This window comes from Phaethon aethereus, assembly GCF_964289735.1.
Source record: "Phaethon aethereus genome assembly, chromosome: 2".
Classification (NCBI taxonomy): Eukaryota; Metazoa; Chordata; class Aves; order Phaethontiformes; family Phaethontidae; genus Phaethon; species Phaethon aethereus.
The window spans coordinates 120,974,842-121,000,150 of record NC_138582.1 but is presented as its reverse complement, the minus strand read 5'-3'; the positions used below and the strand labels follow the sequence as shown (position 1 = coordinate 121,000,150).

The window sequence follows — 25,309 nt, the reverse complement described above, 5'->3', positions numbered from 1 at the left end:
CGCGGGCATCCCTCCGTGCCTCCGGCACCCACAGCGCTGGCCCGCGGCCGTCAGCGCCCGGCCGGCCTGCTCCTGCCTCCTGCCTGCTCCTGACCTCACCCCCACCAACCTCCCAGGACACCACATGCTCCAGCCTGTCCAGGACCGGGGACTTGCCGCAGCTCCTCAGAGGGGACGAGGGAAGCGCCTCCGACCCTGGCTGGGCAGAAACGCCTCCTCACCCCTCCACGCACCCCAGCCCAAGGAGGTGGAAGATGCGTCTCCCAGTCTACAGGCCAGCACCAGGGGCGCAGAGGCAGCAGACCACCAGGCCGGCGGAACAAAAAGGGATTTCCATCTGGCAGCCGATTTCCACAGGGTGTGCGAAGAGGCTTTAGGAGGAGGACGAGGAAATCCAGGGCAAGAGAGGAGAGGGAAAAAGCCCAAAAGGGGAAGGAGCAGAAGCAAGAGGGTGTCCCCGGCGGTCTCCCATCCCGGTGGTAACCGGGGCCGCCCCTGCTTAGCTTCCAAGGTCGGGCATCTTAAGGCTAGTGTGGCTCCACACTGTCCCCCGCCAACACCGCCGCCAGCGCCGGTCTTAGCCCGCCCTATCCCGCCCCAGCACCGCTTTCTCCACCACCCATTTTCCCGCACGGCCGCGCACACCCTCCCCGGGGCGGGACCGGGCCGGCTTCCCCCGCCCCCCGACCCGAACCCTCCCTCGGCCTCGGCCTCGGCCCCGGCCCCGGCCCCGGCCCCGGCGCTCCCCTCTCCCCGCGGCGGCGACGTGGTGGCCGGGCGGCGGGCGGCGGCGCAGCCATGTGGCTGGCCCTGGCGGCGCTGCTGGCGGCGGCGGGGGCGCAGTACGAGCGCTACAGCTTCCGCAGCTTCCCGCGGGACGAGCTCATGCCGCTCGAGTCCGCCTACCGCTACGGCCTGGACCAGTACAGCACCGAGAACTGGCCCGAGAGCGTCAACTACCTGGAGGTCAGCATGCGGCTCTACCGCCTGCTGCGCGACAGCGAGGCCTTCTGCCACCGCAACTGCAGCGCCGCCGGGCAGCCCCCCGCCGCCGCCGCCGCCGCCGCCGCCGGGGGAGCGCTGGCCGAGCTGCGCCTCCTGGCCGGGGTGCTGCGGCGGGCCCAGTGCCTGCGGCGCTGCAAGCAGGGGCTGCCCGCCTTCCGCCAGGCCCAGCCCGGCCGCGACCTGCTGGAGGACTTCCAGCGCCGCGAGCCCTACAAGTACCTGCAGTTCGCCTATTTCAAGGTGAGGCCCAGTCCTTCATCCCTCTTCCCTTCCCTCCTGTTCCATCTTTCTGACCTGCCTCCGCTCCCCCTAAGCCTCGGCTCCCCAAAGTCTTGCCTTGTGCTGTGTCACCCTCACCAAGCCAAGGCAAGCCAAGCATGCCTGTCGGCCACCCCCGTCAGTATCACGGCAGACGGGGACAGCACGGCGTGTCCCTGCACAGCTTCGTTGGACATGGGTGCCTCGTGCGCCCATTGCTGGAAAAGCCTCCTGTCATGCCAACCTCTCGCCTGGCCCTCCGAGCAGGTTACTCTGGACTGTAGCCTCATTCCCCATCGCCTCCTCCACATCAGTTTTGCTTCCAATTGTCGTCCACCCCACCTCCATTTCTGTCCCTGTCGTCCTGGGCTGCCAACCCTGCACATCATCATCTTCTCCCCAGAAAGTCTTACAGTCCCATCCTCCCACCCACCTCATGTAACCCACAGTGGGACCACTGTGTGCCCTGTCTTTGTTTCTGCTTGCCCACATAGTCGCGTCCAACTCGCCCTTTACCAGTTTTTCCACAACTCATCCAGCACATCCCCTAAGATTAGACCCTCCGTTTCTTCCCAAACCCCCAGCCACTGGACCCTGCCTCCTTGTCCTCTAGCTGTGCTGTTCCTACCCCTACCCCTCGCATCTTTCCATCCGCCTTTCTTTGTTCTAACCTTTTCTGAAAACTTTTTCAGACTCTTCATGTCACTGTTCTGCTATTGCAAGCGCTCTTCACTGCTTCCTCTAGCTCAGCGTGTCCATATTCCTCGCTTGCTCTATCCTGGCCCGGTTCTTTCAAGTGCAGCAGCCCCCAGCCTGTGACTCGCAGATAGCCTGGTGCCTGCAAAACGCCAGTTTTGTTACAGCTACGGGAAGGAATAAAGCGAAAATTGGCTGCTGAATTGTGACACTAATGCTGGCCCTGGAATGGTATTTACTTTTTTCTTGTGTCAGCCAAGACTGGGGACACACACCTCTTTTAACAGATTTCATTCTGTTTTTGCAGCTTGTCATCCTTCTGTCCAGGATCTAATTGACAATTTTCTCTCTTCTCATCTTCATCTTCTGTTTTCTAAATCAAGGTCCGTTCCTCATGGCATCCCCTCAGATACTGCAGTTCCTTGCATTTCACATAAATGGGACACCAGTGATAGGAGAAAACAAGCCGAACTCTTTGGTTAGATTGTTTTCTCTTTTAGGGATTCACTCCCAACATACCCCAGTAAGCATTATATAGGGTTATGTGTGTGTGTATATATATATATAATGCTTATGCATTCTTTTTGAGATTGCTGCTGGAATGAAAACACACATCTTTGTAACTGTTCCTGTGTCTTATTTGTAGGAGTGTTGTTTTCTCATGAAAATATTCAATGGTTTTCACAAATTACACAAACAGAAACAAGGAAATGTGTTCTCATGAAACAGGAGCAGTATCCGCATGCACACTATCACACCAGTGTAATTCTGTGCATTTAAAGCCATCCCGAAGACTGTACAGAAGAATTTACCTTTGTACATTAAAGCCTCTGCACACACAGAAGATACCAAACAGGGGATATTTCTTTTGAATTACGGAGTGGGCAGGCGCTGCTCGCATTCTCAAAGCCATGTACGAATACAAAAATGACATCACCACAAATGTTTCCGTTTCTTGTCTTAAACTATTCATTCCTCCCCTGTGGTACATACAAAGTTTGGAATGTATGGATTACAGCAAAAATCATTCCTGCTTACCGTTTCTGATACAGTTAAGTAACTGGCAGGTAGGAATGTGAGAGCAAAATTGGAGAAATCCCTCCTCCCTTTAAACCGTTTTTCAGTCACATTTGCAGTCGGTTTGTGCGTGCAGTTTGACAGTTTTACCTTTAAGTGTCAGTTGTTCAAATTGTCTTTCTTATTAGATTGTAGTCCAGCCCTGAGCTCTTATCACTCACATGGGGCGTTCTGAATGGGCCTTATAGAGTACAAATTGCTACCTACAAAGGACTTGTTCCTGGCTGGTGGTTTTCTGAAGAAAGGAATGTCACTTCCCCCACTCCCCCCACCCTGCCAGCAGCATTTATAGTATAGGAAGAAGGCGGAGGGAAATGCTTTAGGTCATTTTTAGAGTGACCATGTGTTTATTCAGGTGGATTCCACAGTGAAATTTTGCCACGTCTTAGATCGTGGGAGTAGCTGTTTCTGTGCTGCTGCTTGCTCCTCTGGAGGGAGCTTTCTCATAGCCACTGAGTTCACTTAGGAATGTGTTTCTACAAAACTTTTTTTCTTTTTTTTTCTTTTTTTTTTTCTTTTTTTTTTTAAGTGGTGAAAGTTGAAACCAAGCGTGAATTATGGACTAAGAAAAATGAGAGAGACCTGTCAGCCTACCAATAAATAGGGTTAAAGCATAAAGCACAAAAGAAACCAGGCATTTGACGAAAGTGCAGCTGAGATTTCCCTTTGCGTTTAGCACTGTCTGGACTGACTGGAGGCGCATAGTTTTGGGACAGCAGGAAGGGCAGCTGGCGGAGTTCCAGCGCTGGGACACGTACAGCGGCACAGCAGCAAGAGCTCATGTTAGGGTTGAAGTCTTTCTTCGGTGTAGTCGTCTCTCAAGGTTCTTTCTGAAATGAAAGGGTACGTTTTATGGGGCAAACAGAAGAACGCATGTGCATACGTGCTTGTGATTCTTGCTCGTAGTTTTATACGTACCCTTCCATAAGCTATTTCAGATGTGAGGTGGAACTCTATATCGCCTACACATCAATACACTGAATGGGTTGATATGGATCTTTGCTTACAATGGAAAAGGTTTTAACATTTCACAAATACTTCAGACTTACTTTCTCTCTCATTCTTCCTAAATATGTGTATATATACTATATAGTTTATAAAAACATGAATATATATAAAATAAAAAACAAATGCATGCACACAGAAGTACATCCATATTTGCCACATGCAGTTGTAGCTGAGTAATATGTACTTCACAGAGTATCTCTAATGGGCTTTAAAGTTAATTTAAAAATGGATACAGAAAACCACATAGTACATTAGGCATTAGGACACAATTATTGAGCAAGTCTCCGGTGTTTGCTCTAACTTCATAACACCATGAGGAAGATATGTTATTGTAATATTGTCTTCTGTGTTGCCAGGCAAATAAGTGACATAAACACCATCTAAACATGGTACGTGATGATTCCTGCCCAGGAGCCATAGATTAGCATCAGTAATTTCTGTGAGATTAATTGCACACAGAAGCAACAGTATAATCTTGTGCCTTGTCAACTTTATGAAGAGGAGAGGGGGAAGGGAAAAAAAAGTCTTCTTTCTGGATTACAGACATTATCTATGCTATCTGCAACAACAATAGACTATTAAAATTAAAAAAAAATGTTCGTAGTGATGCAGCTAGGACTAAAACTGAGGAGAATTATATCAGTTTTACTGTACCGTTGTATCTGCTGAGACTGTGGTTTCAGTAGAAATAAGTTTGTGAAAATAGAGGCTGCAGGAAAGTTCATTGACAAAAACTGTGAAACTTTGAACTGTTTCTTTCCAGTTAACCTTTTTTCTCTTCTTCCTCCTCTCCCCATCCCTGTTTAGGCTAATAATCTTCCAAAAGCTATTGCAGCAGCTCACACATTTCTTCTGAAGCATCCAGATGATGAAATGATGCAAAGAAATATGGCCTACTATAAGAGCATACCTGATGCTGAGGAGCATATTAAAGACTTGGAGACAAAGCCTTATGAGGTAAGCTTTTTCAGAGTCTGGTCTTTTGGACCTGGTCCTACTACTCCTCTTACCGTGTGAGATTCGAGGATCTCATTTGCTTACATGTTCTCAGTTCTTACTCTTCTTTCCCTCTTGCTGTCTTCCTCCATCATCTCTATTCCACCACCTTGACACATTCAGTAATTCTCACCTCTCATACTTTTCACTGTTCCATACATGAGCCACGGTGAATCACAGACTGTGGTGTACCTGAAAGATAATACATGCAGGTCACTACGGGAGCTAAGCTGGTACACAGGGTTCTTCAAATGCACGAGTGCTATAGCAGCACAGCTTAAAACAACTAGGACCTCTGGGGGTTAAGACTATTGAAAATCTCTGTCAAAACCTGTGCTTTAGACTCACACTGTTCTGTCTGTCCAGCAGGTTTTTGTGTTGATCTGAAATGGAATTGCCTGCTCTACTCTCCAAGAAATAGCTGGCAAAATCCATCAGTCATCTGTATTTGCTGTCCTTACATTAATTGCATAAGAGTTTATACAGTAATCCAGAAACGCAGAGACAGCATTTACTGTATTTGAATTTACACACAGCTGTCCACAGATCAGTTACTGCTGGTTTTCATTCCTGCCAATTTTTCAGAATCTCTTTGTCAGGGCTGTGAGAGCATACAATGGTGAAAATTGGAGAACATCTATCTCGGACATGGAACTGGCTCTTCCTGATTTTTTCAAAGCCTATGATGACTGTACAGCAGCCTGTGAAGGCTCCCGAGAGATCAAAGATTTTAAAGACTTCTATCTTTCCATCGCAGGTGAGTAGTTAGGAAACAGTAAGGAAAGATGTCCCAAAAGCGCATTTCAGTTTATCCATAGGATTGGCTACCAAAGTCCTGTTCCTCATTTTCCAGTGTGAAATGCACATGGTGCCCCCTGCTCAGTTTGAGCCAATATGAGTTTATTAGATTCACTGAAAACTGCTTGAATTCTGGATTTTTTTTTTTATCCCAGTAACATAAATGAGGGCTGTCAGAGAATCATAACAGAGAGTTCTTACGTTAACATGGAAATTTAAGAGTGTGTTAATAACATAGATGTGTAAGTAATAACAACTACTCCATCCAAGTAGCAGTAGTTATTCAGACAGGTACCTTGACCATCATTTCAGTATCAGTTTGGCCACCTTTGAGGCTCAGTGCTTAGCCTGCCTTCCAAATCTGCTTTGTGGTTTGTGTCTTACTTGTGATCCATATCTTCTTTCTCAGAAATACGAAAAGTTTCTGTTGCATATTATTAATCTTCATACAGGAGAGTTTTGCTGGCAGATAAGATTTATTTTTCATGTGTAGCTTAAAAAAATAAATCCATTGCTTTGCAAAGCAAAAGAGAAGCCACTTTTTTGATTGTTGTCAAAATGGCGCATACATATTTCCTATGCTCTTTTGTAGCGAAAGAAACAAGTCATTTCTCCAGCACTGTGGGCTCAGTGTTGTTGACGATATTTCTGTGGAGAATGCCTGCATTTTTTTCTCAACAAACTTAAAAACATGAAAAATGCAACAGAGTTTCTTAAGTTGCCAGAAGGAAAACCAGCCCAACCTTTTGTCCTAAAGCCATCAGATGTGTTGGTGAGGAGGAAACTTTTGTGAAATATGTTGATACATCAGCACCTCCACAGTTTCTCAGTGTGGAGCTGCTTTCCATCAGTACAGTGGACATGGAATAGCTCTTGCAGGCTACTCATCAAGCCTGGCTTTACGCTTGGGCAAAGTGGGCAGGTGCCTAGGAGAGCAGATAAGGAGTGAAGGTCAAATCACAGGCAGTACAGCATGAAACACAGGCTTTCTTCCCCAGAGCCCTGACATTATGGATGAGGGGGAAGGCCAATGAGGCAGATATCTTGCTGGGAGTCTGTTACAGACCACCCAACCAGGACGAAGAAACAGATGAGACATTCTATAAGCGACTGGCAGAAGTCTCACATTCACTGGCCCTTGTTCTTGTGGGGGACTTCAATCTACCGGACATCCGCTGGAAGTATAACACGGCAGAGAGGAAACAATCTGGGAGGTTCCTGGAGTGTGTGGAGGATAACTTCCTGACGCAGCTGGTGAGTGAGCCCACCAGGGGAGGTGCCTTGCTTGACCTGCTGTTTACAAACAGAGAAGGACTGGTGAGATGTGGTGGTCGAAGGCTGTCTTGGGCTTAGCGACCACAACATGATAGAATTCTCAATTGTGAGCGAAGTAAGGAGAGAGGTCAGCAAAACTGCTACCATGGACTTCCGGAGGGCAGACTTTGGCCTGTTCAGGTCACTGGTTGAGAGAGTCCCTTGGGAGACAGTCCTGAAGGACAAAGGGATTCAGGAAGGCTGGACAGTCTTCAAGAAGGAAATCTTAAAGGCGCAGGAGCAGGTGGTCCCCATGTGCCATAAGAAGAGCTGGCGGGGAAGGCGACCAGCCTGGCTGAACAGGGAGATTTTGCTGGGACTCAGGGAAAAGAGGAGAGTTTATCACCTCTGGAAGAAGGGGCAGGCAACTCACGAAGAGTACAAGGATCTCGTTAGGTCAAGCAGGGACAAAATTAGAAAGGCAAAAGCCCAGCTAGAGCTCAGTCTGGCCACAGTTGTAAAGGATAATAGAAAATGCTTCTACAAATGTATTAACAACAAAAAGAGAGGCAAGGAGAATCTCCATCCCTTACTGGATATGGCGGGGAACATTGTCTCCAAGGATGAGGACAAGGGTGAGGTACTTAATGCCTTCTTTGCCTCAGTCTTTAATAGCCAGTCCAGGTATCCGCAGGGTATTCAGACCCCCGAGCTGGAAGATGGGGATGGAGAGCACAATAACCTGCCCATAATCTGGGAGGAAGCAGTTAAGGACATGTTAAACCACCTGGACACCCACAAGTCTATGGGGCCTGATGGGATCCACCCAAGAGTACTGAGAGAGCTGGCGGAGGAGCTTGCCAAGGCACTCTCCATCATTTATCAGCAGTCCTGGTTAACAGGGGAGGTCCCAGAAGACTGGAGGCTTGCCAATGTGACACCCATCTACAAGAAAGGCCAGAAGGAGGATCCTGGGAACTACAGGCCTGTCAGCCTGACCTTTGTACCAGGGAAGATCATGGAGCGGTTGGTCTTGAGAGTGCTCACAGGGCATGTGCAGAACAACCAAGGGATCAGGCCCAGCCAGCATGGGTTCATGAAAGGCAGGTCCTGCTTGACCAACCTGATCTCCTTCTATGACCAGGTGACCCGCCTAGTGGATGAGGGAAAGGCTGTGGATGTTGTCTACCTGGACTTTAGTAAAGCCTTTGACAGTGTCTCCCACAGCATTCTCCTGGAGAAACTGGCAGCTCGTGGCTTGGACGGGTTTTCTCTTCGCTGGGTGAGGAACTGGCTGGATGGCCGAGCCCAGAGCATTGTGGTGAATGGCGTTAAATCCGGCTGGTGGCCGGTCACAAGCGGTGTTCCCCAGGGCTCGGTTCTGGGGCCGGTCTTGTTCAATATCTTTATTGATGATCTGGTTGAGGGCATCGAGTGCTCCCTCAGTAAGTTTGCAGATGACACCAAGCTGGGTGGGAGTGTTGATCTGCTGGAGGGTAGGAGGGCTCTGCAGAGGGATCTGGACAGGCTGGATTGATGGGCAGAGGTCAACTGTATGAGGCTTAATAAGGCCAAGTGCCGGGTCCTGCACTTCGGCCACAACAACCCCATGCAACGCTACAGGCTTGGGGAGGAGTGGCTGGAGAGCAGCCCGGCGGAAAGGGACCTGGGGGTGCTGGTTGACAGCCGGCTGAACATGAGCCGGCAGTGTGCCCAGGTGGCCAAGAAGACCAACAGCGTCCTGGCCTGTATCAGAAATAGTGTGGCCAGCAGGAGTAGGGAAGTGATCATGCCCCTGTACTCGGCACTGGTGAGGCTGCACCTTGAATACTGTGTTCAGTTTTGGGGCCCATCACTACAAGAAGGACATTGAGGTGCTGGAGCGTGTCCAGAGAAGGGCAACGAAGATGGTGAGGGGTCTGGAGCACAAGTCTTATGAGGAGCGGCTGAAGGAACTGGGGTTGTTTAGTCTGGAGAAAAGGAGGCTAAGGTGAGACCTTATCGCTCTCTACAATGACCTGAAAGGGGGTTGTGGCGACGAGGGTATTGGTCTCTTCTCCCAACTAACTAGCAATAGGACGAGAGGAAATGGCCTCAAGTTGTGCCAGGGGAGGTTTAAATTGGATATGAGGAAAAATTTCTTCACCGAGAGGGTGGTCAAGCATTGGAACAGGCTGCCCAGGGAGGTGGTGGAGTCACCATCTCTGGAAGTGTTCAAAAAACGTGTGGATGTGGCGCTTCAGGACATGGTTTAGGGGACACGGTGGCACTGGATTAATGGTTGGACTTGATGATCTTGAAGGTCCTTTCCAACCTTAGTGATTCTGTGATTCTGTGACATTAGGATAACCCCCAAGCCCCATAAAGAGTACAGTGTCCATGCTCAGCTGTGGTTGGCACTTGCCATCATCCTTCCTCCCTGGAAGGAAAGGACAATTCCCAGCAGTAGTGGTGAGAAGGAAAGGTAGGAGTTACTGAATGATGTCATCACAGTCCTGTGCATGTATGTCAAATATTTTATTCTTGAAATAAGAAAATTGAAATTTACTTGCACTGCCTGGGCTGAACTGTGCTCTTGCTCCAGAGAAACGTATCCCACCTCCAAGGTTTTTACTGTAGAAAGTAAATGTAGCAAAAAATGTTAAGCAGAAGTATTTGGTGATTGCTTTAGGTAAGTATTTATCCCTGAGCAATGAGTTATGTCTGGAATCCAGCTGTCCCCATTGAATGGGATTACTTCACTGAGGGATTTGTGTCTCTGGCTGTCATGTGCTGGCTGGAATTGAACACTACTGTGTCTGGAGACATCACTGCTCTTGTAAAAGATGGGTCTGGCAATTTAATTTGGCCAATCATTTTTAGTTAGCTTCACGGCTCTTCGTGTTCAGAGTTGTCAGAGATGAAAACAGGGGAAGGGGCCTTTGCTGTTCTTTTGCCTTGGTCAGAGACTTGCTGTGCAGGCTTGGATAATTTCCTTTCACCTGCCAAATGTGGCTAACGGAAACTAAGGCTTTAAAATATTTCTGTTTGATGATGTTGTCTAATGTTATGTATCCTGAAAACGCTTGTAAATCTTTGCTGGAAGGTTTTCTCAGAATATATTGTCTTGAAGATAAGATCACCTCTAGTCCTGTCCCATTATAGCAAGCTTTTGTAGACCGGGTAAGCTTGTGACCTTAACATTTCTGGCTGAAAGTTGTTCTGTAGCGAGCAGCATATTTGTGTCTTTTTTCTCTTTTAGAACATCCAAACTGCAGGCACAAAATGAGGTCATCTCTGGAGGTTTATTTTGCAATCACCTGCTGTATTTCTCTGTGACACAGTTGTTCTCAGTAAGATGTGGACCTTATTCATGCAATAATTTAATGAAATTGCAAAGGCTTGCAAAATTAGGGAAAAAAAAAGCACTGTTAAGTTCACAGTTAGAAAATACTGTGATACTCTTGTAACGCTCTGTATATACGCTACCACCACAGGCTGCCTGTAGGTGTCAGGGAAACCTAACTGCTTGGTTCTCTGGAATTGCCGCGTTGATACATTTGAAGTCCAGACCCCACTGATTTTTACAGAAAGGCTGAGTACCAGTACTTGATATGTGCTTAAGATGGAGTTAGAGATGCTCAATACTTCCAAGCAGCAAGATCCAGATGCACAGGTCCCAGGAGAGCATTATAAGGCCAAATTTTAATGGGTAGCTAATGGGAGGGGTTATAACAATTCGCTTGTACGCTATCCATATCTGTGTTGTTGTTTCTTCTTTCTAGATCATTATATTGAAGTCCTCGCGTGCAAAGTGCAGTGTGAGAGTAATCTGACACCCATTATAGGAGGCTTTGTTGTTGAGAAATTTGTGGCCACCATGTACCATTACTTGCAGTTTGCTTATTATAAATGTAAGTAGTGATTTAATGGGCTTAAATAACATTGGGATGATGTGGGACAGTTTCCATTTATAATCTTTTCCCTCCAGTTATAATGCTTTAGCATGTAAATAGTGGTCTTCAGAATCTGCGTTTTAACCTGTTCTGGGACAGAAAGTCTGAGCTGTCTGGCATCTTTTTTGCCCTGTAGTTAGCAGAGATGCAAGATAAATGTTACATATAGAGCCCATGCTCATAAAATTGGCCATGACAAAGTAAATTGCTGAACATAAGTCCCGTAAGGGCTGCATTTTGCTCAGGGCAGGCCCCTCTCTTTGGAGCTATGTATGGTTGTGACTGGTTTCCATTGGGTGTTTGGAAAAATGAGGCAGTTACAGAGTAAGTATGATCTGATCCATCGCTGCCCTTTGTTCTTTATATGATACCTACTCTCAGCACAAGTTGTTTACCCTTTTCAGAGTTTCATATAAATGATAAATGTTCATCATATGTATTTTAGATGTTTAAATGATACACCAACTCTTCTGCCTTTTTGAAGTAACTCATAACATCTTTGGGTAAACAGTGTCAGCCACTTCCTATACATTGGAACATGTGCAATGACACAGACCCATTTTGTACACCTGTGTTCAAAAAAACCATGGTTTCTGCCAAAAAGCCATGATGGTCAAGCTGTCAGGCCCACATGGTTGTTAAGCAGCTGAATGCATAGCTCTAACATGAAGATTTTTCTTCAAATTTTAACTCATTCAGAGAGAAGAAAGATTGTGACTTCAAGGCAACCCATTTAACATAATACCACTTACTCTATTGATTAAATAGTCAATATTCAATTGACTATTTGGAATTTTTTCCACAGACAAACCTACAGAGTATTTCATACCTTTCGCTTCTTCCTAATATTCTTATAATCCTGTCAGAATGGGGCGGATGGGGCTAAATGGGTTTTGAAGAGAGAGGGGACTACTTAGCAGAAATTGTAGTGTTCTGGTGCTCAGTGATTATACATTTGATGATAGGTAAATCATTCAGTGAATTTTGTGGTTTCCTGAGGAACTACCTGCACTGTAAAGAACATATGTAGCCCCTACTGCTACTCCTGCAGGCTCCAACACCAAAGGGAAGACACATCCAGCCATGTAGAATCAAGCCGTTAATGACTTTTGCTTATGTTGTTTGACTACACGTTTTACACATTGAATCTTCCCTCTTTGTCCATTCTAGAACAAAGAAGTGGGGTTTTTTAATTGTTTGTTTGTTTGTTTTTTAATAAATGCCCTAATGGGAAACACTGATACCTCACTGATCCTGGGATACCTGGGAGGGACATATGGTTAGGATTTTCATAGAAAACCATCAGAGATAAGTCCCCATTTTTGAATCATGGCCTTAGTTGTTTCAGAACACAAAAATAGCATATAGTTTCTGAGAAGAACATTTTTTTTTTTTTTTGCAGCTGGTGAGGAGGTAGAAAATGGGTCCTGTTTCCATCTGAGTTTTTCAGAGCTTAGATATTAGTATGAATTTGTTCATTTACCTTATCTGGATTTTTTTTGCTTATGTTTATTAATTAGTGAATGACATGAAGAATGCAGCTTCTTGTGCTGCTAGCTACCTTCTGTTTGACCAGAAAGATGAAATAATGAAACAGAACATGGTCTATTATCAGTACCACAAAGACAAATGGGGACTTAAAGAAGAGGATTTTCAGCCCAGATCGGTAGGTGGATTATTTAAAATGCCTTCTAGATACATTCAGATATTTCCCTGAAACGCAGTGGGTCAGAGGTTGGGAAAATGGGGGTTATCTATTGGTTCTGGAATTAAACACATACTGTTTTATTAAAACCATAAAGTTGCACACAGAGATGTACTGTGTAATGGAGACAGTGAATGTAATTATAGTTCTTCCCTTTATGTTGAAATACACTACAACAGGATATAATACGATATGATGACAAGTAAATTCATGCTGGTACTTGTCTGCCACTTATGCATATTTATATCTTTATCTACCTCAATAAATACAGCAGCTGGCCCCTGAAATCTCCTGATGAAAAGATCACTCCAGTGACATTTGGGCTTTTGTCAATCACTTATTATTTGCCAACATGTAGTTGCCCACCTGCTTGTTATTTCAGGTTCTGTGGGCATTGGAATGTGTCCAGATATGATAACCCCAGCTAGACTCACTTTCTACTTACTCCTCTTAGAACATAGTTGAGTAGATGAGGACAGAAAAAGGCTCAGGACCATATTGCATCTAATTATCTCAGAATACATGCTGCAAAGATCCAACAGTAAACATCGGTCCATCCAGCAATGATTGTGATCTGGCTTCAAAAAATTACTCTAAAAATGGGTTTCTATGCTGTTCTTAAATTTCCATGTCCAAGGATATTTTACATATAAAAGCATCTTTGCTGTGTTTCTGGAGTCCTGCAGCCTGGACTCTGACAATCAAATTGGATTTTTTGTCATTTCTTGTTACCAAGATTTCTGTAATGCAACTGAATTAACTGCTTTGTGGCACCTGAGTGACTCCTTAGGCATCAGTGGTATGTGCTGTACAAGTAGTTAGTCATTAGCGATACATGTTCCACAAATTAAATTTAGTGCCTTCTCTTTCTCTTAGGGCATGACTTCCCCATGGAAGAGTCATTTAAGTTAACCTAGCTGAAGCAACAGCGGGCACCCCACAGCGTAACTTCAAGTTGCCTTTCCCGTGTTGCTTCTTCAGACACCTCAGTCACCGAGACCTCTACTGGCCCAAAGGCATATCCCTTGATTCTTAATGCTGCATTAAGCTCAGTACATACATGTAGTGCTTAGGTGACTGTCTTTACCTGTAGCAAAACTGCAGAGCAGTTCACGTATGCACCTTACAGGTTGCACTGATTTGATAATTACACTTTCCTTCCTCTCAGGCCAGCTAGCTGAAGTCAAAAATACCACTCCGTTTGAGTTCAGTGTTTTTTTATTTGTGGACAGCTGTTGGGTTATGTGCAACACACCTTATCTGCACACTGGAAACCCAAGCCTGCCCTACAGGGCCAACGGAGACTGAAGACAGCAAAAATGCATTTGGTTCTTTCAGGCAGCAGCAGCAAGTCTGAGCTCACAGGGGAAAGGGAGCACTCTTTTGTCAATGCTTTTTGGAACAGAACTGTGCCATATAGCCATATTGGAGACAATGTTTGGCAGTGGTGGGAGTGAGGGCTAGCAACAGTGTAAAACTGCAAACAGCAGGCAGATTTGGCATACATGTGCAGAGAGGACAGAACAAGGGCCCTACACACTAACTCTGAATGTTTCATTCATAACTTCTCAGGAGCTGGTGATTACAGATAATTTAATTTTTAAATATAAAATATTAAATGCACACAGCTGTATTTTCTTGTACTTTGATCCATGTAACTATGAACAGAAGTTGCTTGCTGTCCTAATCACTTGCCATGAAAACCATAATGCCTCTGGTTTATTTTCACAAAGTGGAACGGAGTGACAGCAGCATTTGGCTCTGGCACTAAGGTTTAGATGTTCTTGTGAAAGACGAAGTCTCCTGTTTTCTTCCCCCAAAAGAGTTAAACAGGATAATGAAAGCAGATTACTGTTGGTATTCACAAATGTGAGAGTAGACGGCTGAGCTAAACTGTGCTGTCCAGGCAAACGGCCGGGGAGGTGAAGTGGGACAGGTGGGTGACCCTCCAGAATTTCCCTACCCCAGACTCAGGCTGTGGTGGTGAGTCATTATCATGCAAAATAGCTTAGTGTCTCTTTTTCCCAGAACTGCCTGCTGCCGTACGCCAGCGCACAGGGAGACAGAGGCTTTCTCACGTCCAAAGCCTGCTGGAATGCAGGCACAGGCTGCTGCTCAGCTCTGGCAGTCTCATTCCTTATTCTCACACTCGCCAATGCTTTGAAACATGAGAGAGTAGAGTGCTTTGTTCTTCTCACACCGATGGAACCTGTGCTTAGAAAGATCCACAGAAGACATCAGATACGCTACTTGCTGTTCTGTTGTTTCCTTTCTCAAACTTTATAACCCCCCCTGGGATCTACCTTCTACTAAATCTGGCTCTGACTTCAATGGAATAATTTCAGGTGACTTGTGATGACACTCCCTTGCCTTGCTACCCTAAAGTAACACAGAAATTCTGCTTTTTGATAGGAGGCAGTTCGATACCACAACATAACCACGCTCCAGCTGGAAATGTATGACTTCGCAAAGGAACATCTGATGGATGATGATGAGGTGAGTTTTCTAGAAAGGAAATCGTGGTCAAAAAAACTAGCTATCACATTAAAGTGAAGATGATACATATATGGAAGTCCAGGATTTGGCTAATACGGAAAAATCTTCTTGTAACCATGGCAAATTTGTCATAATTTTTTCTTTTGTAAATAGAATATAAGAAACAAACCCCAAAAACATCATGTACCATTTGAAAAAATACGGGGCAGTATTAACGCAGGGGTAAATATAATGCACTCAGCCCACAAAAGAAGAAAATCCACTTTGCAAGCTATAACACCAGGGGGCAGAGGAGTAGTATATATATTTAAACAAAATGTTTTTCTGTTTGATTTTTTTTCCTGAAAGGTTGTTTAAATTAGATTTAAGGATCCTTACAATTTTGTCCAGAAGTAACCCCCTAAATTGTAATTTTTGTCAAAAGGAAGTCTTGTTATCTGTTATCTTTTTCTGCACTGTAACATTTTGGTCACCCAGTCTTCTTAAATGATTGGAATTCAAGGCCAAATAACATATAATGACTACTATTAGACTAGAAATATGTAAAGTGGATTTTTTGTGCAGAAAAAATAGTTAAATTGTTGAAAGGGCATTTCTTTGTTTCCCACAGCTGAAATTAAAGTATAAATCATGGAGACTTTGGATTTCCTTTTGTTTTGCTTTGTTTTCAGAACCTTTCATTTAAAGGTTTAAAAAAATCTTCAAATGGTAGAATAGTTCGTTGCTGCCATTGGCAAAGAGCTATGTTCTGTTATTGCGTGGGGCATGGTGCTTGTAATGAACACTGCTGAAGTCTTTTTTAGTTAGAAAAGAGAAAGATGGTTTATGTTAAAAAAATTAAACTACCTTTGCAATTTTTATGTTATCCAGCACATAGGGAGAGATAATATTTTATAGTAGAGAAGTAATAACATGTCTGTGCTGCCTTCAGTATGCTAGTGACCTGAAAACAACTCTATACCTAAAATTCCATTGCAAGGTTACCAGACTTTAGGAAGACTTTCCATTGTGATAAAACTCTATGAAAGACAGTTTAATAAGCTTGTTATAAGGTTAAGCTTAGATGAGGACTAGTCTGTATGGATTTTCATCAGGGTGTGAAATACTTGGGCATTTTTTTATATTCCCTTGTTGGTTTGTGCTTTGCTGTAATGTTTTCTTATGTTAGACATAGACTTAATTTATACTTTTTCCCTCCTTTCACATCTGCTGCTTCAAAACACAGGGATGAGTAATTAAGGAAGGAGAGAAGCAGTCTATTGTGAGGGCTTTCCCCATATGTTGTTACAAGAAGGGATTATAGAAAAAATCTTCAGTCTCAAGCACTGTGTATAGAATAAACAAGCATTCATTTGCTGGCATTCATTCCTGTAGCCCATTTCACCTGTGCAATTACAAATGACCTTGCAATCTGCAGGAGGGAAGTACAGTGAAAATGTCAATTAAACTTTTGGGGAAGTGTCAAGGAAGTCACAGTACACTGGATTGCGTGCTTGGGTTAAACAACCAAAATTACTGGGCTTGGTCATGCCACAGATATCCCTACCTCACACTCTCATCATATTAGGAAAGTTATCATTCTCCTCTCCTGAGGAAAAGCTGAAGGACTTCTGTGCCCTCCCTTACTAGGGCTGAAGAACCTGGGAGGGGTGGAGGCTGTCCATGCCTCTGTCTTGGCTCTGGCTTTTGGTAGTGAACTCATAAATCCCTGGCTACCAGAACTTCTCTTTGGCTGCAGGAGCCTTCCAGGGAGTCCAGACAGAGCAGGAATAGCACAAAGGTAAAATCGCTACCTTGCAGTTTCTGCTATATGGGCAGGACCTGGTAGTGTAAGTGGAATTTTTTTTAATATTTCTCCTGGCATGGATAGAAAAGTTTATTCTATAGGAATGCTGAAAACTGATGAAAAACCCAGATAAGGTGTTACAGCAAAATCTTTATTAAAAATTGTTAAGGATGGAGGCAACCTCTCTTTTTTAGTGCACTCTGTTTATTTAAACCATGTGCTTCTTGGGCCATAGGCCATGCCTTTTGTGAGTTTCTGTGGTCCATGTTTGCTGTCTGTGCAGTTGCTTTTGGGCCAACAACCCCATAAAATAATCTGTGGAAAAAAATAATTCTGTCTCCTTGAGTGAAGCAAAAGGATTGATGTGGCAAAATAATCTCTTCCTGTGTGAATATGCCATTATTCCCAAGTGGAGAATCTCATTTTATTCAGATTTCTCAGTGCTCCTGTATCCCAGATCATCCATGTGTCTTTTTAAATCCCATTAACAAAGCAAGTGAGAACATGTGGCTTCTTCCAGTAATACATTGCAGTAATTGCAGAGGCTGGAACAGGCAGTAATGATTTCTGCATATGTCACTACAAGAAATACTGTCCTGTTCTTGGTAGTTTATTAATGTTTTTCCACAAGGAAATGAAAAAACCTAGTTCAAACATTAAACACTGTAGAGGCGACAGAGTATTAGCGCCAACTAGCTACAAATTATTTTTTCTTAAAAGTAATTATTAAATATCCTTACAGTTTTCCACAGTGAAGTTAAAAGCATTACACAGTGTTGTCATCTTAGTTGGCCGTGGATAGTCAAGCTTCTTGATTTTTGTTCAGATGTGTAATGCATAAAGGCTATAATATATATAACTCCTAATATTGCACAGATTTAAATAGCAAACTGAAATGCCATTAGGAGCCAGGTACTCAGCTAGTGTAGATATAACTTCAGCAGTACACTAATTATATGAGACATGTTTCTGCACCATAAATTCCTTTTTCTTGAGGATTTTTTTTTCATGGATAGCTACTTAGCTGTTCTAAATTACCTAAGAACCACAAGTATTTGGCTGGGATGATCCTACAATGTGATTTTTCTTTCAGTACTTAATCAGTAGGTGAAAAACTGTTGGCAGCTTTGACGCACTTTTTTTGGCATCCTGTTCTTTTTATTTGTATATAATTTGTGTGTCCATTTGTATAGTAGCTGAAATTCAAATGCTCCATTCCTAAGTGTGTTGCAAAGGACAATACGTGTTGAAATAATGTGACTGGTAGAAAGAGAAGATGTGGAATAGCATCAAAGCACGAGGACCCAGTGGACTACTGTTAGCAAATAATAATCTGAATTCAGCCTATTTCTCTGTTTAGGAATCACTAACAACATATTTTCGGCTTTATTAACTCACTTTTTCCATAAGTTCAAATGATTTATACAAGTGCACTCGTAACAGCAAGTTGTAAGTGCAGACCTATAAACCCTGCCCTGCCTGTGGCCTCAGACCAACACGGCCGCAATAGCACCATTACACTGGGAAGAACTGGTGGCAGCTGTTTCAGAGAGAGTTGGCAGCTAATTGGCATTGTATGGTCCCTGTTCAACATACACTTCTTTAAAGGAAAAAGAAAAGGAGATTTCATCATCATCATTTCCTAGTAGAGGCGCTGCCCACGTGGCTGGCTCTCCAGAAGCTTCCTGCTTAACCTTCTCTCTTTTTTACCACTAGATGTGTATTTTGGTCAAAGGTGTTCCTCCTTCCATTTAAATCACCAAGCAAGCATGGTTGAGCTTAAATGGCAGGATGTCCCCAAGCTGCAGGTACTGACATTAGGAGGAATTTTTACCTGCCCAGATTTTATTAAGCTTCTGCGTGTGGCATAAAGCAGCCAAGAGAGCATAAGCAGAGCTCAGAAAGCCACTAGAACGCTTCTGTTTTCAGTGCAATGGGAGCAATGCTGAAGTTGCTCTGAAACTGGCTTGACTCATGTTTTATAAGCATTATAAAAATGTTAAGAGGAAAGCACATTTATTGGATTACTGTAAAATTCTATTGTAATAACTGCAGTGTACTGTGATCTCCCACAGTATATGGGAAGAGAACAATTACATGTTCAGAATATATCATTAAAAAATGAAATGGAAAAATATTTGAGAAAATAAGTTAACATACATGTAAAGAACAACTAAGCTCTTCTAATATTTAAAAAAAACCCCAAAACCAACTAAAAGCATGTGACAGTGGATCACACTGTGGACTCAGCATCTGAAAAATAAACAAGTTAAGGGCCAAATAATTTTTCTGCACAAAGAATTGAGGGATTTTTTTTCCCCTGCTAGAATGCGAGGAATGTCCAGCCCGATCTGTACTGCTCGTGGAAGATCTGGGAGGGCTTTGAGGTGGTTACAGTGAACTCGCGTGTTTTAACTGAAGGTTAGATCAAGGAACTTTTTCTTGGTCAAAGGCTGAATAAACCTTTCAGGCTGAGCCACTCATCGACACATGCCTTACTGTTATCCCAAAATAATGTCGTTCTGCACCAAAATGTCACTGGCCAGTGGGCTGTGTGGTGTGTGCTTGCAGGCTCTATCAGGCCCGTGGAGCACATATCCTCCACAGTCGGCCATATCAAACCTTTGCCTTCTCCCTTCCAAGATGGTTATTTATCCTTGAACAAAATCTGCTGTTTTCCATGAACTTAACTCCTTGTCACTCCTCCTATTAGTTACTCAAATTAGTTACCAGGCTAGTTACAGGGCAGCCACTCATTAGTTACAGGGCAACCTTGACCTCTTCTCACAGAGGCCACCCCTGCAAGCCCTTGCACTGCCACAACCTTGCCACCTACACCCAATACATAGGTGAACAAATTCTGTTACTCTCAGTGTTGAACAAGTTTCCAGTCATTAAGATCTTTGAACTTTATCAAAATCTGAATTTTTGCTGTGAAGAACAGCCGGGGCACATTTTGTGGGATAAATATTTTCCTTCTAGGTCATAGATTATAAGGAAACAAAGATCCAGCCAATTCTTCTTGCTTGTGTATCACCTCTTAAGACTCAATTTGTTGGATGAGTTAGGATAAAGGCTGTTTCTTGTTCATTCACTGATAATCACACATGAAAGCAAGTCCATAATAATATTTTTCTGTAGATTTTAATTCATGCTAGAACACTATTACTTTAATATTCTCACTCACTTCCCTGAAGAACAGGCTATCCCACTGCAGTGCATATGGAATCCCTATAGAAAAGGCCATCAGCAGATCTGCACGGAAAGTATGGCTTCTTTTTCCCCAGAACTTTTCCAGTTCGCACTGAGAAGGGACAGAACAGATTGTAGGTGGAGGCAAGGACCCATGAATGATTAATGTTTGCTACGCAGAAGGCAATGCTTAGTCTTAGCAACCAAAGGCAAAGCGTCTGGGTCTGTCAGTAAGCAGTATGACAGCTACTGGTTGCTACTATTTTTAAATGCTGCTGTCGAAAGAAAAGTTGGTGCTGGACCATCAGTTTCAAGTGGGCCATAACTGAGCCATGTATTGGTAGCTTTTCCTCTTTGCTGTTTAATATCTGGCTAGGCGTTTTCAAAGTACAGATGTTTCTTCTGAAAGGTTGTGTTTTGTGTGTGTGAATGCAGCATTTAATATCGCATAAGGAAGGGCCAGAAACAATCCCTGGCCCGATGTGTAGCTTGGTCTTGGACACTCAGCTTGCAGTAATAAGTGAGTAGTTCTGCATTTTTCTCCTTTTTAGGACTTATTTTTTCAAATGCTCTAGCTTCGCTTATGATAGTGCATCAATCTCACTAGCCTGGGTTAGCTTATTCAGAATTGACCAAGAACTCTGTTTTAGAATTATTTATTATTATAATCTACCTACTCATGTACCCTCTGTAAAACCTTCTTGAATTACTTACTGTAGTACAAAACTTGTTCTTTCTGTTTGTGCCCCTCTTCAGTTGTTAATCTAAGCCAAGGGCACTCAGCTTGCAAATCTGACAGATAATTAGAGGCTCCAGTTGATCAGATCAGCTTCTCTCATTCTTCCTACCACTCACACCAGTCTGGGAGCATTCCCCTGCTGCTGTTCGATATCATGCCTCCCATATATCAGGCTATACCTGTTCCATCTTTTTCCCATACATCCTTGCTGTCACTTCCACTTTCCACTGACTGGCCCTGGATTGGGAGAGGGAAGAGGCTGGTAGCACAGGGAGGAAGGTCATGGGTGCCAGCAGAACTGTTGGACCTGCAGCGTGTACGTGGCCTCCAGTGCAAACCAGGAGGCAGTGACTGTGGACCGAGGGCCAGCTTGCTAACAAGGACGTGCTTCGCTGTGGCTGACCAAGCAGCCCAGATGCACGTACTTTCCAGTTGTTGGCGGCGTAACTATCAGGCATGTACTGGTCTGGCGGCAAACTTCTCTTCCCCGAGCTTAGTCTGACTTCACATACTGATTTACTAGCTACCAGCCAGACAGCTACATCATGCTTTGGGCCATATATTGCTCAACTCTGATTTACGTCAGCACCGTGTCTGAGCAGCATATTTATGTAATCTGCATTAGAACTGGGTGGCTGTTGTCCCCTCTAGTAGCTGGCAGCTGAAAGAATAATGGTTTTGCAGCTGACTTTGCATGTAAAATTTGCTGTCCTTCCTGTCATGGTAGGTGGGAGCCAAAGAGCACACCAGATATCAGGAGGAACTGTCACGCTGAACGCTTAAATCATATCAGAACAGTTTTCAGACTTCAGGTCTGCAGGTCAGCATGAAGGTATTAGGTATCTGCAGGCGGGAGGCTTTTTCCCTGGAATGAACACCTGTGAAATATTTGCTGGCTTCAGTCATGCAAAATGCCTGATGTGGTGTCAAGTGAGTGCTAATGGGGCAAGCATAGTGATCAATCAGGTCATAGCTGCTAGTGTGACAATGTGATCCGCTCTTCTGACGTGGCATTATCGCCTTTTTATTAGGCTGCCAACCACAGTATGGACAACTTGCAAATGTTTTACATTCTGACCATGAAGGTGCAGCCAAAGATATTTTAACTATGGGGTTTGTTTGTCTTTAACTGTAATCTGAAGTTTTTGCTTTTTCAAAAATAACCAACATCCAGGCAATTATTCAGTTGCATTACAGCATATTTTCTGTATGTTTATTGTTTTGCAACTATTTTTATATTTTTGCCATAATTCAACCCCTCTTACTCCCCAGTACTTCTCATTAGACCACAACAGCTTCTGTCGTACATTCCTTTAGAGATCAATTTCAGACACTGGCAATTTCTGATTTTAGTCAAATTTTTTTCAGATACTGTTACTTTTAAATATGCTTTTCCATTTAAAAGTTGGGCTTCTTATGTGTTTCTGGATCTTAAAACATACCAGAAGAAAAAACTCTGAATTCTGTCTGGATCTTCTTTGTCTTCTGAAATATCCTACCTTACTGATGCGCATGACAACAATATGAATTGAATTAAATTCCCATATGGTTGAGTTACCAAAGGTACAATATTGAAATCCCCATGTCTTCCTTATACTTAATTCTGGGTCATCTAGTCAGATCATATAATCATAGAGTAGATGTTTATGCCTTTCACCCTGCCTCTTAGACTCTAACCTTTTGAGGGTTGTCCTTGCAGGTAGACTGAGGAGAAAAATCCTTTTAAATATCCATTATTCATTCATTAAGCTATGATCCTGAGGTGTAAAAGAACCAGTCTAAATTAGATCTTGGAGCACTGTAGTAGCCACCTCTATTCCCAATCTCATAACTCTGTTCGGAGTTAAGGGCACCTACCTGTCTGTAGTCCTTCAAGAGGCACGCAAAATGCTTGTGCCCACAGTTTTAGGAGCTGTGCTATAAAACTTGACCTGAAGTCCTCTGTGCCTCTGTTTCTGTAACTTTCCAACTCTTTGCATAGTGACTGTTGGACCTAGTGGCTATTTTCTTCATGTGCATTTGTGAAGTGGTATTGAGTTCCTTCCACGACTGGGCTCCGTAGGCAATCAAAATACTTCTAACAAAGGAAAACGTGCAGAAGTGTCGAATTCCTGTTTTCCAGTTGCCAGAGTTCCTGCAACCAGGAAGACAAGCGGGGAATATGAAAGTGCTGGCATTTTTTCTTGTATTTTTATTGAATTGGATACTTAGATGTTTTGAACAAATTCAAAGCCAAATAAATTGCCATCCTTCAGGACTTGCTAAAACCACTTCATAGTTGCAAAAACTGAACAGTCTTTTAAGATGGAACTGTGAAGCAGGGAACAAGAGCAGCAGTTATTTCAGCCAGCTTTCCTCCCGCTTTTATTTTTGTTTGCCTGGCTCTCATTATTTCTCTCCTTGATAATCACACTTCTGGCAAATGTGATGTTAATATTTTTAATCACCTTATCCATAATACAATGGTTGTATTCAAAATAGACAAAAATTCTCTATTTCCTCTTTTAACTGACAGAGGTTTTAATGCCCTTTCCTCACCAGAATAGAAGACTGTAAAATTTTGAGTCTCAAACTGCGTGTGTCTAGAAGGTGCTGTCTTCATAAGGAATACCTTTCTAGACAAAAATGTGCTTAGAATTTAATTAAGATGGTAAAGTATTGTTTGCAGTCTTCATCGAGCAGACTCAGAAGCTTAATACAGTTCACAAAGACTTGTAATGGGGGTGAAAGGAAGAGGGAGAATGAGCATCCAAGCAAGGATGACTTGGTTTCAACATAACTGTTACAGGTTCTCATTATTTTAAACATGGAAGTGAGTAAAAGCTGATCAGATTTTCCAGCAGAATATTCTTCTATCAAAAAGTGACGATTTGTTTTTTGGAAAAAAACTAAATGACGTCTTAAGACCTTTTTAGAACGTAGACTTAGGTCAAGAAAGGAAGGACAAGAAAGTTTAAAAAAGCACGCAGTTAAATTAAAGCAGTTTCACAGAACATTGTAGTTATCAGAATAAAAGGTTGGGAATGTAACATTGAGCATCCACATCTTTCTTACAGTTTGGTATTTGAGTTGCATCAAAAAGTGAAAATATGCACAGGCGTTCCCATGGGGTCTCCCATCTCAGGCAGTGATGTTTCTGAACTGTGCATGGAAAGCAAACCAGAAAATACTAGTGTTTCTGAGCGTGCCAGCAGATGAGCTGCTACAGTCAGTTTGGAGTAGTCTGAGATGCTGCTGCCCATTTGGTGTTAGCTACTTGCTTTTCACTACTAGAGGTGTAACCTTGGGCTGAAAGTGATTACAACAGGTTTTAGCGCAGTTACTGTGGCTTGATTGACAAGACAGTAAATTCCAGCTGCTGGGGGCTGTATCATCCCACATGGGATCACATACTCAGGCTTGACTGCAGGAAGACATTTGACAATGGTATATAACATATAACTATGTCAGGAGTAGTTTAAATAAAGAAAGTTGGATTGTTATGTTCTGTTGGTACCCTGTATTAGCAGAGTGGAGCTTGTAAATATAGTATTTTCTGGTGTGAATGTAAACCCAATATATTTGTTTCCATTACGGAAAACATTCTAGTATCTCTGGTTCTTTACATTTTTGCTGCATTGAAGCATGGCATGTGGTTGAAAATGGAGAAGGTGTGTGTTGAAGGGTGTAACAGAGGACATAAACGGTTAGAGCAGACAGATGCAAAGTCACAGTTTTGCAAAACACTTTTGCTTTGAATTTCAAAGCTTTCTAAAATTCTTTATAATGCTTTACGGTATTTTAACAACTTCCTAATTTAACAAGTGCCTTAAACTTTTTTGCCTCTACTTTCTGAGTTTGAGGATTTCATTGTCTATTTAAATACCTGAAAAAGTACAACAGGATTTACTCTGAAGTTGTCCTGGTGTAACATTTCCTTCTTTGAAGGTCTGTATGTCACTGCAAGTACTTTGGCTACCCCGGTATGGGTCATTTACTTGCATTTTATAGGCTTGTTGTGCTAGCTTCTTTATGAAGGGTGTTAAAAAATATTTAGACATCTGTTACTGCAGTTTATGTTTTGATTTAAATGGTTTAAATTTTCCACTGATTTTGCAATACAGGTTTAACTTGTTTCTGTTGAATTTAATCCTTTCAGGGTGAAGTTGTGGAGTTCCTTGATGAGCTGTTAGAAGTAGAAGAAAAGAAGGAATCCTGATGAGTGAAATCACCACAACATATTTTACAAAAGTGAAGACTCACCATTGCTCCCTACTATTGTTTTTTGTCACCTGTAGTTCCAGTTTAGATATACCTCAAAGTTGCCCCCTTAAGCTCCACCTTATGTCACAAGATCCACTCCTGAAAGATCACTTCCATGCTGC

At 43.3% G+C, this 25,309-nt stretch overlaps 1 protein-coding gene across 1 annotated transcript; it reads left to right on the top strand.

The window, feature by feature from the left end:
• Positions 1-693: 693 nt before the first annotated feature.
• Positions 694-25,143, top strand: CRTAP (cartilage associated protein; the record flags this gene model as incomplete). Its single annotated transcript, XM_082015019.1, has 7 exons — positions 694-1,245; positions 4,852-5,001; positions 5,626-5,797; positions 10,857-10,985; positions 12,548-12,693; positions 15,145-15,228; positions 25,084-25,143. Exons 1-7 carry the CDS (start codon positions 799-801, stop codon positions 25,141-25,143), a joined length of 1,188 nt encoding a protein of 395 aa, XP_081871145.1. The 5' UTR covers positions 694-798.
• Positions 25,144-25,309: the final 166 nt, after the last annotated feature.